This window comes from Alligator sinensis, unplaced genomic scaffold (assembly GCF_000455745.1).
Source record: "Alligator sinensis unplaced genomic scaffold, ASM45574v1 scaffold313_1, whole genome shotgun sequence".
Lineage (NCBI taxonomy): Eukaryota > Metazoa > Chordata > Crocodylia > Alligatoridae > Alligator > Alligator sinensis.
This window is the reverse complement of record NW_005841939.1, coordinates 2,386,078-2,398,774: the sequence shown is the minus strand read 5'-3', so window position 1 is coordinate 2,398,774 and position 12,697 is coordinate 2,386,078. Positions and strand designations below refer to the sequence as shown.

The window sequence follows — 12,697 nt, the reverse complement described above, 5'->3', positions numbered from 1 at the left end:
AAATCCAGTGTCACCCCTCCCATTTTGCTGGGTGTGTTGTTACCATAAGCAGGTAACAGGAGAGATGAAGCTTACGCCTATGTTCTGACTAGTAGCTAGAGATGCACAAACAAAGGGCATGGCTGTGTGGTTAGAGTGGGGCTGAGAGACAGGACACTTTAGTTTCTATTCTTTCCTAGGTCTGATTTGCTGGCTCAGTTTCCTATCTATAAAAGACTGTAATCACACAACTCTACTAAACACCTTACTGAGGCTGCAAACAGAAGTTGCATTTATCATGGCATAAATCATTTTATCTTGGGGCAAGGTATATTTTTATAGGCATCTGTGTCTGGTGTCCCAGGATACATCCTAAAAAAGTTTCCTGGGTAAAATATAGTCACACTTTATTCTGGGCTACCACAAAGTGTGTCTGTGCAGTTATCCTGGGATTGCATCACTGAATCAATGCCAGAAAACTGGCAGTGCATTTAGCTGCTCACTAAACCACAATTAGGTCAATGTGTGTACATGCTGATCCTGGGATATATAGGCGCCAACTTTGTTTCTTGCTGGTGGGTACTTTTGGGGGGGGGGGAGGTGCATTCCCGTGCCAAGCCCCACACATGTCCAGAAGTAGCAGCGCATTACTTCAACCCAGCTTGCCTGATGTAGATCGTGGGTGCTGAGCACCTACTAATTTTTTTGGTGGGTGCTTGAGCCCTGGAGCACCCATGGACTCGGTGCCTATGCCAGGATATTTTCGTTCTGTGACAAACACAGGCACAGCTTATCCAGGGACAAATGCAATGTCTGTCCTAGCCTGACAGCCTCTGACAAAAGATACTATTGAAAGAAATGCATACACACACGGGCACATGAACACATGCATGTGCGCACATGTGTGCACAAACACACGTATGCATACACACATGCTCTAATATGCTCTTTCCCAGAGGTAACAAGTGCTTAAGTATGATCTATGCAGTTTTTGTATGACTTGGAAGTGTGTTGGTTGGTGATGTGAAATTCAAGGCAACAAGCTCTACTGCTATAACAATCCATTAGGAAAGCATAGCGTTTTAAGCAGCCCGGAAGAGAAGAAGTAGTCCGGCTCCTGTGCACCAACAAGCCTGCAGCCTGAAGTTCCTGTCATAATCTCTCCCAATCTGCCCATCACCTCTAAGTGCAGGGCGCATTCCAAACCCTCCCAGGCCAGGTCCTCTGGACATGTGTTGCTGACTTCGCGGTTCTTTAGTGCACTGGTTCTTATTAATTTGTCAAAACTGTGGCCAAATAAAAGGAAATGGCACTTATCTAAATTGTAGCCCAAAGGTTTTCCTTGGAAGCAGCTGCAAAATTTATCCACTCTTTAAAATGTTCCCAGCCCCACCATCATTTCTCTCTTGGGTCCTGCTATGGCCATCAAAATCTCTAACCAACTGCAATGCCAATCTCTAACCAGGTGAGTGCTTTAATGTGTCTCTTGAGCAGGGGTGTGTGCAGGGCTCCCTGCCAGAACCTTGCTTTTTCTTCCACACACCTGTCTGGTTGCTGCTGGTCCTTCAGCCTGCCTGGGTATGTTTACTCTATGGCAACATCATGTCCTAGCCTGGATGTTACAGAGGATTTCCCACAGCAACATACTGGTGAAGCAGCTCTGGGCTTGTTCCTTGGGACTGCAAGCTGGAAACCTGTTCTCAAAAGGTCTTTAGAACAGGTGCAAAGGGACACCCTAGCATCACCTCACTGATGTGTTTCTGGGTTTGGAGCATACAAGTGCAAGTGGGAAGATGGAACTTGCTCCTTAGCATCTCGGCTGGGAGTGCTGCCCCAGTGTAGACCGCATACCCGCAGTCTTCAGCTGAATCTTAAAACAAAATTGTACTCCTTAGAGAAGATTGGCCATCTTGGGGGAAGGGAGGCTAGTCTCTCTTCCAGGCCTCACTCTTCAGCCTATGTTGTATGTCTTTGCTTGCCTCTTGCGTCTCTTACAATTAATGTTGTCTTACAAAAAAACCCTTCTGATATTCTAGATGCATTATTTTGGTGTGCTAACATTAATCCATTATTTTGTGTTTTAGTTCTAAGAATTGTAGTGATACAATTTAGCGTTATCAAATCCATTCTGGCTTTATCCTATGCACTACTTTTCAAATGTCTCATGGCTACCTCTAATGCTAGTCTGAACTTTTTTTCTAGTTGTAATGCCACGAAGAAGCTGTTAGACAACCTTGAGCAGTAGGTCCTAATCCCACACTAACTCCTTGCCAGCAGCATCCTGCATTCATATGGTGCCCCATTGACTTCAAATAGAAAATTAAACCTGAAAGGTTTTATCCCATTAATAAGTCACTGAGTCACTCTTTCTTTTCAGGCTACTAGGCTGCAATTGCCAGCAGTCAAGAATTAATTAATTTGTCTTAGGCTCTAGAAGATATAGGGCTTTACAATTTAGTCATTGCAGAACCATTTTAAAGGCTTTGCTTGGATTGATCTTAGACACAGATTCCTCTTGTCCCAAGAGACCTGTGACTTGTAGGTCAGCTGGCAAAACATTGGAATTTAGAGAGATAATTATTTCCTCTAATAGTCAATATTCAATTAAAAAATAATCCCTGTGACAAACCTGTACCTGACCAGGTATACCGGTAATAAATAAGTGGCTGTTTGTTCTGGGGGGTATTGCAGGTGCTTAGAATCTTGATAGGAAGCATTCAGTACCTGGCAGGATTGGTCTTCATGAAGCAGAGAAAGGAACAGTTTGGGGGTTTTTTTATCCATGTAGTTTGCTTTTTGTACAATTAGTACACCCTCCCCATCCCCCAAATTAATTAAGCTCTTATCATGGCCAGAAATACACTAAGCACGTTGTAATCCTGGGCACCATGTGCTATATTGACTTCAAACTAGCTTCAGTTTCAGCCAAAAAACAAATGCAGCAGTTGCTGAGTTCAGCCTAGTGAAATTGCGAGCTCTAAGGTACATTGTCTTTTTATGTAATGTGTTTTATTAAACATCTTCTAAAGCTTAAAGTGTCCCCAGGACATAACTCTCCAGCACAAAGTCATGCCTTGCCAAGTAATGAACTATGATTTATGGCAGTAAGAGTTATCCCACATTTTAAAAAAAAATTATTACAGCAATACCTCTGTAGAATATAGGAGTAAAACATGCACCATTTGGCACATTTATGACAACAGTGCTCTGGTTTTCTTAACTCCACAGTTCTATGTTGGCAGTATTTCAAATTCTTGAGACAGATGTTTAAATGAATTTTAAGAGGACAGTGAAATACTTTTAAAACATCATACAGTGTTGAGCGTCTCAATATGAAAAGGAACATTATTTCTTTAACATTCAGGTAGGAAAGGATGCCACATGGCCTATTCTGTTTTCAATCTGGTGGAGGATGATGGAAGTAGCAAACAGTGAATTAACTCTGAAGCATCCCCATGTATTATTCATTTTTGGCCAAGGGAGTTTGAGCTTTTTCTAGAATTAGCTCATTATTCACATCAAATCCACATTTGTTTTGAATGCAGTTCCCATCATGTTGATACAGGATTAAGTGGTCTCATGCTAACATTGTGATTGTGTCATTGTGGTCCTGGTGGTTACAGTTTCAGGCCAGAAATGATGAGTATTTGGAAAAATGTAAATTAGAACCCTACTTACATTTCCGAAAGGCAGATATTGTAAAAACGTTAGCATTGAAGCACTTGAAATTGTAAAAATATTAACAGGAAAGGTATTATTGGCTAAAAATGGAGAGAGTGAACTAGTTAAGAAAATATTATATTAACCCTAGCATGGTTATAGGCAGTGCAGAATTACGGGAAGAAATCAGTCTTTCTGGAGAGGCAGAAGTCGGCATTATTCAAAATGTCATAGATGTTGGTATACCATGTGCTTGTGGCTCAGTGTGGGAATCCAGTCTGACACCAAGTGGCATGTGAAGACGAGTAAGACATTGAAGACAACTGAAGCATTAGTAAAGCAACGAACACTTATATTTAATTTACATTTTGACAATTTGCACATAAATAACGATGTAAACCAGTACGTAAACATAAGATAAGTTTGTTGTTCTAGCAAAGTAAAAAGCCTGTTAACTTTGGTCAAAGTTTTTCTTAGAGAGAGAGAAATAAAACACTGTTGATTGTTGCTACATTCACATGAAAAAGTTCTAAGGGAAAGGATAAAAAAGGTAAAGAGAAGTAACAATTCTTAAAGCTGATGCATATAAATCTTTGTGAAATTTGTATCAAATACAAGAAAGCACTACAGGCAATTAATAGGAAAAGTGTGTGTCCAGGGACAGAGTAGTGATACTTTGGTTTATCCTACAGGTGAGTACTATTTTTGTGAACCATTGCTACACTTAAAAGTTGTCAGCTTCATGATTTATAGGAGCAGAAATGTAATGAACTGTAGTCCTTCAAAAATTGTATTTAAAGATTCTATTCAATTATCTTAGGTTTTTTGGGTTGGTTTGTTTCCTTTTTGGCAGAAGGCATTAGATTGCCATACAAAATCCTGGATTTATGAAGTGGTCTATTTAAATCTAAAAGAATATAAATAGATAAAAAGCTAGAATATATATAATGGTGATGTGTATAATAATGCTATTTGCTTTCTTGAGAGTTGCTTATGACCACGTAACTCAAGTGGCAGAACAAAATAAGATGTTAGGATGATCCCAAATAACTTTAACTATTTCATTCCACTCTTCACCATTGCGTATTATATTTATACCATGGGTGGGTAATAGTTTGATTTCTTTTCTAGTTCTTTCCTGGTGGTTTGCTTATAACAAGACATATAGCAAGGATATCAAGGGATCCAAGACAGTCTTGCAAATGCTCTGAAGTGAATAAATCCCACTGAATTCTGTGAGACTGCACATGTCAGCAAAGTTATTCACATAAGGATTTGCAAGATCAGGCTCTAAGTGATCAACTGTGCTCATGTGCTAGCAAGTGCCAAATGCCTTAGCACAGCATTCTGGCTTTGAGGTCATCAGGTGATATGCAAAGCTGGATAACACTTGATTTTCACACTTAGATGAAAAATAGGTTTTATTACATGGTTTGGCTCACAACTTAAGTGGTATAAATATATATACATATACATATATGGTATAGTGGTATAAATATATCTATAAATATACATGTATTCTTTGCTACACCTCAAATGCCAACATGATATCTTTGGGCTTAGCAGAACAAAAAGATAAAAAGACGTGCATTCTATCTTTTCCTGTGCACATTTTGGTTTCTTCTCTAAAGTAGCAAAGCATTAGATAAAACAACATTTTCTGCACCACTGGACACACGCAATGAGGTAATTGTTGTTCAACAACTTTGCAATGCCCTTTTCATCTTTAATTAAATTAACCACAAAATGTACAAACACAAATACTGAGGAAAATCTAAGTCGTACAGGAAGGGGGAAAAAAAAAAGTATGTGCCAGGAAAGGACTTCATTCCCCACTTTTGTCCATGGACAAAGTGGGATGGAAAAAACAAAAAAACCCAAAAAGCAAACCCTTATTTCTCAGGGAAATTGACCATCTTTTGTATCCCTGGAAGGTTCTGGGGAAAAATAAAATAAAAAAAAATCCTTGTAGGCAGCACATTTGGAATTATTGTATGCTTGTTTCAAGAGGCTTTTGAAAAAAAACACAGCCACTTTTTCACATTTTCAGTTGATGCATGGCTTTGGATAATAAAATCTCATGACATAACATGTGACTACTATTGTTTTCCAAACACCTGACCATTGCATCATTCATGTTAGGCAGGTATTCGCTATGTCATGTGTTATGGGTAGAGCTGTGGGCTGAGGAATCTCTAGTACCCATACACAGGTAAGTATGATTTTCTTTTCTCTGCTTGCTGCTGCTTTTTCTTTTCTGGGGGATTTTGTACATCTACCCACTCCTGAATGTACACAGCATTTTTCAAGCCAATTGATCTATGACTCAATACATCAAATATTCACCTTTGGCAATATAAAAACCATGTTTTTGAAGACATTGGTACATAGACAAACTTACTGAAATAACTTTTTATCCCCAATCTTAAATTTTTAAGACAGATGTGCAGAAAAAATATCTACAAAGAATGGCCATGAAACAAAATATAAACTTTTATATTCAAAATTACAATGAATTTTTCAGTCATTGTAAACATTTTCTAATTATTGCTTTTAGAATGATAAATTGCATAATAAATTATGAAGTACTATAATTGAAAAAATAGTTATGGATAGATGATTGTCTTTTAGTAACTGGGGAGGCAATACATAGTCCTTTGCCTCTTTTCATGCCCTGAGAATATAGTTACTTTGGAGTTCCTTCTTTCAACTGGAGAGAGTGAGGGAAACTACTGTAAGCCAAGATTGCTTTGCAGCATTGACACTATGTACAAGCAATTGCTACAGGCACCCTGACTTGCCAAGTCATAAATAAAAATCACTTTTTGCCAGAAAAAGTCTTAAGGGTCCATTGGTTCAATTGTTTCTTGCTTGACCTTTATCGGTAACAGAGGTAGTGGATGACCATGAGGCAACTTCATAATGGACATATCTGAAGATTCATAGAGGTTGCATCCTGAGGAGATAAGTCCATTTCCCAGGTTCCTCTGCAAAGATACTTTAAGATTAGCTCCTTCTATTTCTCTTCTGAGCATGGTCAATATTTCTTTTTCCACAACTGATGTCATGTCGATATTGTCCTCCATATCTTCCAGCTTGTCAGCATTGTCACTGATGTCAAACTTCTCGATCTCTTCATTGATACGATTTAGATCCTCCATTGAGAGGCTGGAGGCAGGGGCTACTGGGCAGTTGCCCTTCAGGTGGACTTTGAGGCTGCAGAGGTGAATGTAGCTCTTATGACAGTGGACACACTTGTGTGGACGTTCCCTGGTGTGGAGACGCTTGTGCAGCTTCAGATGCACAAACTGGGTGAATTTAGCAGGGCACAACTTGCACTGGTAAGGCTTTTCTCCAGAGTGGAGCCGAAGATGGGTCTTTAGGTTGCTGGTGCTGCTGAATCGCTTATGGCAAACCTAATTTTGGAGATGACAAGAAGAAATGAGGAATGAGCGTGAGAGTCTTACTTTTAAAATCACAGAGGACATTATGGCACGTTGAAACAGCCACCCATCATTACCTTCGTACACTTTCACATTTAAAAAGCTAAAAAACAAACATTCTCAGATTATTTTTTAAATTATATTGAATAACATCAGGGCTGAAGTCTGTCACAAAGTTGCACCTGCCAGATGGTGTAACAAAGAAGCAGCACAGCATATGACCTCCCAGTGTATGAAGTGCTACATACCTGGCACTCATGGGGCTTCTCGCCTGTGTGCACCAGATAGTGCTTCTGGAGGTGAGCCAGTTGGGTAAACCCTTTGTTGCAAGTCTGACACTTGAAAGGCCTCTCACCACTGTGCACTCTCAGGTGGACCTGTTGCAAAACAAATATTTATTGAAAATTCCTATAGTCATTAAAAGCCTTGAACAGTTGCAAAAAAGTTACCAGAAGCATCTAATAGACTAGAATGTTACAGGGAATCATCCAGTTATTTTGCAAGGCAACTTCAGCATTAAAACTATCACTTTTACTACTACTGTACCTTGGTGGTAGTGGCTTTCTAAAATCTGTTCCTTAGAGAAGCCTAGGGTTCCCAGATAAAACTACAGAACCAATATGAGCTTTCTCATAGTAACAATTATGAAATAGATGTGTCTCTCATAATTAGGCCAATCCTTTAATACCTACCTTCAGATTTGAGAGCTGGCCAAAGGTTTTAGAGCAAACATTGCATTCATATTTGATCTTCCCATTCTGCTTCTTCAGTGGATATGGAAGGGTTTTGTAACCGGTCACGTTCCTCTTACTTTTAATGAGATTCATGGCTTCTTCACTGCTGGTGGCAGCCAACACTGCTGAGGTAGGTTTAGGTTGCATTATATGCTCTGAAGTAGCTGCTGTGCCAGCTTGAGGGGACCCACTTGTGGGGCTGCATGGTTTGTCTTTCATGCTGGCAGCAGCGCCCGTGATGGAAAAGGCACTGTTAGGTGCTGGTATGAGAAAGTCTCTTGGATGATCAGGTTGTAGCAATCTACGGCTTCCTTCAGATGGCAGTGAACCTGGAAGAGCAGCAGGGTTTAGCACATGATGGGACAGGCTGCCTCCACCCAGTATGTTGCCATAGAGAGGATATATCCTTGGGAAGAGATTGAAATTGTTGATGCCATTGATATTGTTCAAAGCGCTCAGGTTATTACAGCTCATACTGTATGGAGGTAACAGGAATTTTGGATAGTGGGAATTATAGGAGGATAAAAAGGCTGGAGAGAGATGGCTAGGGGGTGCATATCCAGGATAAGACCCCAATCCTTCTGAGCCATAGGGTCCATTCAAGTAAGGGTAAGATTCTCTGTGTTCTTGAGAAGTAGGTGCCAGAGGTGAAACAGTAACCCCTGGACTGCTGTGAGGGCTTGAGCTTTTTAAACTTTGGTCAGGGCTGCTCCTTGCTGAAGGACTTGGTGTGGTAGAAGACTGGATGGGAGACTGTGTAATATAGTTGGGTCTTTCCATCCCATAAGCTAGGGAAGCTTTCAAATAGTCTTCTGGCATGTGAGGTCGGATTGGATAGATAACCCGTGGGAAAAAACACCTTTCAGGGCTACAGTTTTTTCTTAAATCATCCAAGTTTTTTTCTGGAGTAATCGGTGAAATGTTGGTCTGGAATAAATCCTTTCCTTTTGAAGGGTTGGATTCAGTTTTCAGGATTTCTTTCACACTGTGCTCTTTCTTTGGGATGCTTTTCTGATAAAGTTCATCTTTATCAGTGCTTTGCTGCTTTGGGTTATTGTGGCCTTGTGCTGAAATACAAAGAAAAGGCAGCAATTATGTAATAAGCCAATATAAAATTTAAGTACAATCTAACTTCTACAAGCTTCACCATAAGGTGAATGTTCTTGTCAATATGCAATCTTGTAACTCATCCAAAAAGTAAGTTTCTTCTTTAGATAAAAGTACTTTTGGGTGTAAATATTTCATAAAAAGCAGATCAAATATACATGGTTAATCTAAGAGAGACAAGTGAGTACACACAGAGCTTGAGGTGTTTAATGATGATTCATTCCAAGAGTGTCAGTCTCCACACTTTGCACTCCTTCCACCCCTTTGAATTTAACAAGATCCACTGTCAATTACCTACATAAATTAGATTTCTAATAACTAGGATAAAGTAGCATTTGTTAACAATGCAGCTTAAAGGGAAAGACTTTGGAGAGCTCAAGCTTTCCAAAACGCTCCTCTCCGGAATAACAAGGCATGACAAATCAACCTTTGCCAAACCACAACAGGCACTTCACTAGCCAGTTCAATTACATACAGTACTAAAGAAAACATGCCTGGCTAGGATGAAAGCTTTCTTCAAAAAAGAAGGTATTCTCCATCAGTAAACAGATCATTACTCATTAAACATACTGCTTGGTAACATCTACAACAAAGCCAGCTATTTAGTGCAGATTTTCTGTGGTATTCAGTATGCACAAGACTCCTCTGCTTACAGCTGTATGGTATAAAGACCATTACACTGAGGTAAGACTAAGAAAGACAAGACTGTTTGACTCTAGCTTACCCCCCCCCCCCCCCCCAAAAAAAAAATCCGCATTTCAAAACCAGTATCTCCAAGTGTGTTCAGATTGGGCATTTTAGGCTGTTATAATTAATTTCACTTTTTTTTTTTAATCCAGACATACACAATATACTAATTACCACATAAAAGGACCTTAGGAAAAGGAGAATTTTGATTTCATTTTAGGAGATCAGGTGGAGACAATGCCCCCCTAGCCTGGCAACAGGGAGCTTCCAGCCCCCACTTCCTGATTGCAGAGCAGGGGCTGAGAGCTTGTTCCCAGCCCCCACTGTGCGATTGCAACTGCAGTCCCAGGCTGTGCGGGGAAGCAGAGTAGCCTGGAGGTGGCTGGGAACTGTCTTGTTTCAGGCAGTCCCCAGCCAGCCAGCGCCAAGCTACACAGACTTCTCTGCGCAGCCTGGGGCTGGCCAGGAACTGTCCCAGTCAGGGGCAGGTTCCAGCCCCATGTCCTGATCAGGTGATTAAGGCACAGGACTTGGAAAGAGCTGCAGGGGTGGGGTAGGTTCCAGTCCCCTGCCCTGATCCACTGGTGGGGCAGCTACCAGCTGGCTAGCTGCTAGCTGTCCCACTGACGGATTAGGGCAGGGAGCTGGGACCTGCCACACCCCTGAAGATCCTTCCGAGCCCCATGCCCCGATCAGAGAGCCAGGGCTAGGAGTTCCCTGCTGCTGGGGCAGAAGGACATTGGCCTCATGCCAGCAGCAGGCAGCCCCCAGGGGCCAGGAGACAATTGTCTCCTGGTCTGCTGCTCCCTGCCTGGAGCTCCCCCAGTGACAGGAGGGGCCACTTGCACAGCTGCAGGGACCTGGGAGCAGATCTTCTCCCTAATTCCTGCATGTGTAGACACCTACCTAAAAATCCTTACTGTTCAGTAGCTAACTGCACAGTAAATCTAGGCTGGAGTAAACACATGTGTAGACACACCCTGTGTATATGAGTTGATCAGAAGCTTTCAATTGATAGTAATGAAAAGGTGGTGTTTGATGATACTGAAGTCTTTTCCCTCAGAATTTCTAGCCCTAGGACTATGCTTGTTTCTTTATTTGTATCAGGGAGAAAAAAAACCAACCAAACAAAAACTACTTATTTTTGATGAATCACCTAAATCCTGTAAACATGCTATTAAGGGCTAATAAGTATGCTCCTTTCATTGAAAACTATACTATCATCAGTGAATCTATAATATGACAGTTCCCTATAAGGCAGAGACATGACCCTTTATTTAAAATATCAGCAGATTTTAAACATACTCTTCTAGTTGGACAATTCATTTGCACAGTGGCATCCTAAGGAAAAAAAAGTGAAGCAGCAGCAGGCATGTGGGCTTTTTTCAATGACAGTTGCAATGAGCAATTTTACATCTGAATTTTTTTTAAAAGCATAAAGATATCGAATGAAAGTATTTGGTGCTTAGAATATAGGGGTTATCACATAGTAAGCACATGTAAGTACAAGGAGTACTTTTCAAACAGTCAGCTTTCTTCCACATTGCTTCTCTAGACACTGAGGTTTAGTTGCTGAAGTCCTCACTATTCTCTCAAAAAAGAATAAAAATAAAATGTAACACCTCACCCTGTAAAGTGAAATTAAGAGTCTTGTAGTTGTTTAAGACTTAGTGGATCTTCAGTGAGAGCCCAAAAATAGTCTGTTGTGTGGGGATATTCGTCTCCCAATCATTTTCATAATAGCATGAAATTTTCCTGTGGTCTTTAGCCATCTGTTCTGGGAGACAGCTTAAAGCCGTTGGCAGCTAAGATTCTGTCTTATCCCTTTAAGATACTATAAACCACATCAAAATAAAAATCATGCCATCAGGCAGAGAAAAATACTTTTTAATTTAATTTTTGCCTATTTTCATGGACTAATAATAAATTATACAACTTCCCACTTGATTCCCACTAGTTCTTGATCTTAGTATATTAGCCTGCTAGACTTAAGAATTCTACAATTCTCTGGTAGAGTTTTAGAACTGAGTCATCGTAGTTATCTTAGTCTTCTTATCAGCTGCTCCTCACTGAGCCAGCAGCCCAAAGCAAACGATCAGAATGACACTATCAGAAAAGACACTGATCAAGGGGTATGGAAAGCTGGTGGGGAAGAGTAGATTGTGAAACTACCAAACAACAACAAAAAAAATCATCTTATCGGCCCATCTCAGTCTTTCAGTGGGGTCTGTTAAGCAGGAAGTTCAAATTGTCACTTTTGTTTTATAAAGAAAAAAAAAGACAGAGGAAGAAGGAGAGAAAACTCTGCTGGATAAGTGACACAGAAACCCAGACTATCTTAGATGAAGGACTACTCTTACTGTGATCAGAGTAAGGTAGTTAACCCTGTTAGAATGAAGCCAGGCAGAAGGCAGGGCAGGGCGGCATCTACTAACTGGTTCAGAGATGTACTTCTCTTTTCTAACTTCTCTGAACCATTAATCTTTAAGGTGTTACCTTGCCTTCCTTTCTGTCTTACCTTACACCACCCTAACTGTTTCGTTTCATCACAGTATGTGCTATATTTGCTGAAACAAATTACATATGGAATATAACTTCCTTGGTACAATAGTCCAACATGCCCCCTTGGTAGGCTAAACAAGTGCCAATTCACTTCTGGGGTCTCAACACTTTCCCTTCTACTAATTCACTTGATTAGTATTTTAAATTTATCTTAAAACTATCTGGGAAATAGTGATTGGATTGGAAAGGTTGGATTAAAAGGATATATACCATTAACAAAGTGACATATATTTCTGGAATAAGACAGAAAGTGTATAGGTCACATCAAACAAGCACATGAATATATCATTAACTGAACTGAATCAAACAATGCTCCTCTCTCAGAGTATGATCCTATTGCAGTCAATGAAAGGACTTCTGTCTTATATTAGCAGATATTGGCCCAAGTCATAGTGAAGGGCATAGAGGAACATAAAATCTTCATTACTTTAAAGTTGTATTAAAGTGCTCAAGAAAGAACACATCTGAAGCCACTCCACTTAATTTAATTTGAGGCTTCTTTTTACAAATCTCTGAACAGCTAGC

The 12,697-nt window shown here is 40.3% G+C and overlaps 1 protein-coding gene across 6 annotated transcripts in view; it reads right to left on the bottom strand.

Moving 5' to 3' along the window:
* Nucleotides 1–3,985: 3,985 nt before the first annotated feature.
* The window catches only part of PRDM1 (PR/SET domain 1), a 67,864-nt gene continuing 59,152 nt past the window's right edge, over nucleotides 3,986–12,697 (bottom strand). For all 6 annotated transcript variants that reach the window (XM_025199241.1, XM_006019806.2, XM_006019805.2 and 3 more), the window contains 3 exons: nucleotides 7,775–8,883; nucleotides 7,331–7,459; nucleotides 3,986–7,055 (listed from right to left, as the gene is read on the bottom strand). In XM_025199241.1, coding sequence (XP_025055026.1) covers nucleotides 6,480–7,055; nucleotides 7,331–7,459; nucleotides 7,775–8,883 — 1,814 coding nt within the window. In that variant the 3' untranslated portion in view covers nucleotides 3,986–6,479. The remainder of the gene's footprint in view (nucleotides 7,056–7,330; nucleotides 7,460–7,774; nucleotides 8,884–12,697) is intronic.